At 33.7% G+C, this 6,588-nt stretch overlaps 1 protein-coding gene across 1 annotated transcript in view; it reads left to right on the forward strand.

Annotated features, from left to right (window-relative positions):
• Nucleotides 1–6,588, forward strand: part of LRRC40 (leucine rich repeat containing 40) — a 27,874-nt gene that overhangs the window by 11,011 nt on the left and 10,275 nt on the right. The window contains 5 exon segments of the mRNA XM_023509887.1: nucleotides 709–881; nucleotides 1,166–1,253; nucleotides 1,372–1,417; nucleotides 3,619–3,727; nucleotides 4,927–5,034. Of these exon segments, the coding sequence (XP_023365655.1) occupies nucleotides 709–881; nucleotides 1,166–1,253; nucleotides 1,372–1,417; nucleotides 3,619–3,727; nucleotides 4,927–5,034 (524 nt within the window).

Below are 6,588 nucleotides of genomic sequence, written 5' to 3' on the forward strand. Positions count from 1 at the left end.
AATAAAACATTTAAAAGAATTTTTGAAAATAGAGATTTGTCAGGCGGTGCCTGTGGCTCAAGGGGTAGGGCGCCAGCCCCCTATACCAGAGGTGGCAGATTCAAACCCAGCTATGGCCAAAAAGCTGCACAAAAAAAAACAAAACCAGAGATTTTCCCATTCATCTGGTGAGTAGTTTATAACTAGAGAAGTAGTAGATACGAGGCTGGAACGGTAAGTTGGGGCCATACTGTAGGAAGGAATATAGGAATATTTACCTGATTCTGTAAGTGGCCACCTTTCACATTTACCTGATCAGAATCAAATCTGTTTAAAATTAATTTACTTTCTTTTGGCTTTAAGTATATAACATTAATATTATCTTCTAACATTGACATGTTTTGCTTTCCTTTATATATGTATATATACCTTTATGAGTCAGTGTTAAAAGAGTTTCTTTTAAAGAGAATGGTGACAGTGATAATAAGAACTGAAAAAGTTTTTCTTTAATAAGATTGACAAATATTTCATCAGATAATGGTATTTTCCTTAAGTTGTAAAATAGCTTAAATGTAATTAAAAATTTAAAAACCACGGTGATTAGAAACATACAGTTTTTGATGCATGTTTCAATAATTTGAAATCAAGAGCACCCACAACTTTATGTTCATTATCTAGTGTAAAATTGAATACAGAAATATACATATCACCCGATCTCTGGTGTTGTAGGAATTGCACATAGGTGAAAACCAGATTGAAGTGTTAAAGGCAGAGCACCTGAAGCATCTGAATTCTATTCTTGTGCTAGACCTGAGGGATAACAAGTTAAAATCTGTTCCAGATGAAATTACACTATTACAGTCTTTGGAAAGGCTTGACCTAAGCAACAATGATATTAGTAGGTAAGTTTTAAGATCAAATGAAGAGAAATTATATTTACATGCTATTGTATGTAATAATTCATAAATTAAAATATTTGTAAAAAACTTGAGAGGTTTTTTCGTGAATTCACTAAATATTGACTGAACAGAGATTACGTGCAGATACACAAAGATTAACCTCATTTTCTTGGCAGTGAGCTTGATATGCTAACAGAAGCAAACTAAACTCTAGGAATACTAGATTTATTTGGTTAGATTATACTTGTATTTAATGTTTTCCTTGAAATCAATTTAATCTTTTGTAGTCTGCCTTATTCATTGGGAAACCTTCATTTGAAATTCCTAGCACTAGAAGGAAATCCTTTAAGAACCATTAGAAGAGAAATTATAAATGTAAGTATATTTAGAATTCAGCTCTTTGTTTTTAAATTTAAATTCAGACATAAACATATATTGATTTATAAAACTACAAGATCTGTCTTGGTGAACATCTTTGTCTTCACCCTTTTAGAAAGGAACCCAAGAAGTCCTAAAATATTTACGAAGCAAGATCAAAGGTACTTTTTAATTTTCTGCTATATTTTGAAGAATTCATGAGAAGTGATGAAGTATTAATAGTACATAAATTAAATGTACTTGAACGTAAATATTTGTAGGAAATGTCTCTGGCAAGTTTGGCTCTCATTCTTAGTGAGAGCAGGTCATTCCTGCTGACCACGGGTATACTGAAGTGATAAAAACATCTTTAAACTCACAAAAATGATATTCTGTCTGTAATTGCTTTGAATTGTGTTAAAGCCTATCAATTAGAAAATATAAAAGAGATTCAATGAGCACTTAGTACTTTCACTTTGAAAAAGGAGCAAATCTTGATGGTTAAATATATCAACAAGTATCTGAGGGTGTCCTGTCCATGCATAGCTTTGCTAAATTCCGAAAATAGTAAAGGCAAAACACACTTTTCAGGATATGTAATTTAGTATTAACATGTACCAAGGTGAAAATAATTGTTAATAATTCACTAAGACTGTGATATAGCCTAGCTTTTATTTCATTTCTGTCATGGCAGCATGAACTAAAGCTTTAAGAATAAAAACTAGTTGTTACTAGTGTACTGCTGAGTAACACACTACTCCAAACCTGTGGCGGAACCACTCTGTTGGCTGTGCATGGCCTAGCCTAGCACTGTATTTTTATGAAATACTCTCTATGTGTTGGCCACCTCTTGATAAAATTTTATAATGAGTATTTTGCATATAAAGATAAACTTAGCTATAATTTCTATAAACTTAGCTATAATTTTCCCTATGTATGGCAACTTTAGAGGTATCGTTTGAGATACCCTGTATTTATTTATTGTGTTCAGCACTTAGTGGGCCTTTTCAATTTGAAATTTTGATTTTCTTTATTACTTAGGTTTTGTAAATTAAAGCAGTGTGTGCCACATGGTAAAAAAAAAAAAATTAACCAATATGCAAAGGTATATGATGAAAATAAATGTCACTCGTACAGTCCTCTCCCTAGAGAAAATTATCTCCCTCTAAAGGAGTGTATCTCCATGATGTACTCCTTGAACTGATTATTGAAAGGAGCTCTTCGGAAATTGTTCAGAATATCCTAACTCAATATATAATCATGGTAGTATACATATATATTTAAAAAATAATACTGGGTTTTGTTGCCGGTTTAGTACTGTCTCTCTGCTAATGTCATTTTGGCAATTTATTATATATTCTTTAAAATAACATAACCAAACTGCTACGGAACTTCTAAATACCAAAGCATTGCGTTGATATTTATTTCCCTTGATGTCTTATTTCTATTTGATATTCTGTCATTTATCTTTGCTATATTATAAATATTCACGTCATATTTGCTTGGAAAATAAATGATAGTTTAATCATTGATGAATAACTGATGAGCTCAGTACAAGAGAAGTATACTTAGTAATGTTTAACAAATATTTATTGAATGCCTACTGGGCTGAAGCAATATCAGAGATACTATAATATTAATTCTTTGTTTTCTTTTGGCATGCCTTCTACTATTATATATGAATTCTGGAGCCATTTCATCTTTTTCACATTGTTGAAAATTAGTAGACTTATTTTACTTCTTTCTATATTGTTCAAGTCTTTACTGCACAAACAATCACAAAGCCTTTTCTTTAGGGGGAATTTTTTTGGAATACCATGCATGGGAGTGTTAGACAGTCTCTGATAGTGTGTGAGTGAGTGAGTGTGCATGCATGTTAGGGACACACCTATAAAAATAAAGTCTGTGTTTATTAAGAAAAAGGCTTAACTGATTTAACATAAAATTTACCAAAAGCTTACTTGATTATGAAAATTGACAGATTTTAAGTGATTCAATCTGATTCATTGATTCTTAAGCTAAAAAAATAGGCATATGCATATTTGGTAGACATTTGAAGGAAATAATCTTTCTCCTTTGTGACCAAATTTCTTCTAGGGGGTCATATAATTTTGCTTAAGAGGAAGGATTTCTTGTCATTGTTTCATCTGAGACCTTGTATTATTAAAAGGTTTTGAAACCATACGATAATAACATTGTTTTCTGCCAGTTAAGTATTAAATTCAAGACTGAAATTTGAGTTATTGGAAATAAAGCATATGACTTAAAAGCATTTTCTCCAGTAATATCTAGAAGTCATGTACATTAGTTTTACATATTAACAAGAATTTTAAAGTGACTTTTCAGTGTAAATATTAGTTTTATATAAATTTTCTTTTGCCAGATGATGGACCTAGCCAGAGTGACTCTGTCACTGAGACTGCAATGACACTGCCAAGTGAATCCAGGGTCAATGTACACGCCATTGTCACATTAAAAACATTAGACTACAGGTATGTAATTCATGTTTTTAAACACTGTCAAACACATAGGAAACTTAATAGGAAAAAACCCTTCAGAAAAAGGAAAACCGGTGAGGAAGAATATATCCATGTACTTGACCCAGAATAACAGCCGTTACAAAAAAAACATGGTGAAATGAAAGCTTATTAACAGAGAAAAACTCAATTAAATTTAAGTGGGTGAGGAGGGGAAGTCAGTTCCCACCCACTGGGTGCATTGCACGGGGATGTTGTACACCTCTGGGTGACGGACCCCCTGTAACTTGGTCTTTAACCTTGTAAAAGCAAATAATGGTATGTGCCCTCATATTAATCTGAAATTTAAAAGAAGAGAAAATTAAGTCAACCTAAGGAGGTGGTCAGTGTAGGGAGATGGTCAACTATGGAGATTCTGTGGTATATAGAGCTCAGTACTATCTGCAGTTTCAGGCATCTATTGGGATTCTTGGAATGTATTCCCCTGGATAATGGGGAATTACTGTACTTTCATTTAAGATTAAATTTCTGTTTTACTGAAAATTTGAATTAAAGGGAAATTTATTTATATATACATTTGAAAAGATATGGCACATGTAACAATGAACAGCTCTTCAAATGGTAATTTACAAAACTGAGGTTCAAGGAAAGTAAATTACAAAAAATCCTTAATGATGGAGCTGGGAATAGTTTGGTCTCTGTCCATTGCATTATCTCATCACACACTAAAGGAGAGAGAATTACGAAAGTAGGATTAGTTCAGTATAATACTGAACTTCTAAAAATGATTGTTATCTTGCAGTAAACTATATAAGATGACAGATAACCCCAAACTTTAATGGATTTTTAAGAAGAGAGGCGACAACCAGCTTTAAAATGACAGAGGTAGAAGAATGAGCTGTCCATGTTCCATACGATTTACAGGCGTCCTAGAGTAACGGCCTAGGTACACGTGTCCTGTGTTTATTCACACTGAGTATCTGAGTGCCCAGAAGGAGTGGTGGACTGTGTTATAGGACAGCATGTTGTCTGATTCCTGACAGGAACCATTTTGTGGGTTGGTAGAGTTTTGTGGCAGGTTTTATAAAACTTGAAAATCAACTGCCTTGAAAAATTGTTTAACTATTAAAAGGCCTTTATAAATGAATTGGTATTAATTATATCTTTCTGGACTACTAAGAATGATTCATTTTTTAAAATCATTTTTCATTTAGTGATAAACAAACCCCATCGATTCCTGATGAAGTTTTTGATGCAGTGAAGAGTAACATCATCACTACTGTCAACTTCAGTAAGAACCAGCTGGGTGATGTTCCCAAAAGGTGCCAACTATTCAGGGTGCCATTGCTATTGGGCAGTGACTTGTTCTTAGTTGTATTCTCATCTTAGTTGCAAGAAAAATTATTTTTCATAGTTTTTTAATTAGAAAGTATATGGAAAATATTTTGCATTGTCAATATTGGAGGGATTTAGTAAAATATCATTAGTATTTCCAGGAACACTTTTATCATTTGTTCTGAGAGGTTTAGAGATATTTTTAAAATAAAACTTTGGGGTTTTTTTCTTTTTTTGGATGAGATAGGGTCTTACTCAGTTGTCCAGGCTGGAGTACAGTGGCATCATCATTAACTCACTGCAACCTCAAACTCCTGGGCTCAAGAGATCCTGCCATCTTAGCCTCCTGCATAGCGGGGACTATGTTTCCCTGCCACAACACCTGGCTAATTTTTCTATTTTTTGTAGAGACAAGGTTTTACTCTTGTCCAGACCGGTCTCGAATTCCCGGCTTCTAGAAATCCTCCTCCCTTGGCCTTCCAAAGTGCTAAGATTATGGGTGCAAAACACAGTATCTGGCCTCTTTTACATTTTAAACTTAAGGAAAAGAGATATTAGAATTATTAAAAGTGCTAAATTAATTTTTCCATATAATAAGATATTAGAGGAAAGTGTTAGGCAATCATCCCACACTAGGTCCATGTGGAGTCATAGGACTTTTCATTTAGGGCTTTATGTTAATGAATTGCTAAGTCACTGAATTTCTCCACTCATAATTAAAGCAAAATTGCACTTGCAGTCATTAAAAGTCACTTGCATTATATGTATTTTACACTGCTTAGTACATTTTGTTGTTGTTAACTATAGTAAAATCTTTAGGTTATAAAAGAAAATTAGTGTATTGTTGAAATTTTTCAAATATTTGTTATGTATCAAGAAACTATATACCCAAAGAAAATTGACTGATAAGTTAGGAATTAAAAGGAATTAAAAACAGCCACATGTGAGACAAGATGGAGTAATTGAGGAACTTGAACACTATATGCAGATGATTGCTTGTCCCTCTCTCAGATGTGTTGGACAGGTTGAGTAGCTGCTCTTAATTTCCTGACCTCTGAAGTAGGGATACTTAAAGCACCTATTTGTAAGAATTACATTAGATGACATAATCCACATACCGCATTTCATCAATGCTTAAAGAGAAAAAAGAGATGATGATGATGTGGAGAGGGGTGATGCATCGAGCAACTAGAATGGCTTCATCTGACTGCAAAATGTTTTAGATGTTTAAAATTTTTTTAAAAGTGAGACCAGCTATAATTTGTTCTCTATTTTGTAGCATAGTGTTTGGGCAATGCACATCTTAAAAGATGACAATTTTTGAGACTCCTTTGCAAAAGGAAGTATAGTCTATCTCCTGGTTCTCTCTTGTGGGAAGGGCTGAGAGGGGATTTGATGAAATAGTTGAGCAGTTAAAGGTGCTCTCAAATAGGATAGGTTTGCTTTGAAAGTGTCTTGGATCAGGGTGGCACCTGTGGCTCAAGGAGTAGGGTGCTGGCCCGATATACTGGAGGTGGTGGGTTCAAACCTGCCCCCCCCCC

Source organism: Otolemur garnettii, unplaced genomic scaffold, assembly GCF_000181295.1.
Source record: "Otolemur garnettii isolate 467f Iridium unplaced genomic scaffold, OtoGar3 scaffold00010, whole genome shotgun sequence".
Taxonomy (NCBI): domain Eukaryota; kingdom Metazoa; phylum Chordata; class Mammalia; order Primates; family Galagidae; genus Otolemur; species Otolemur garnettii.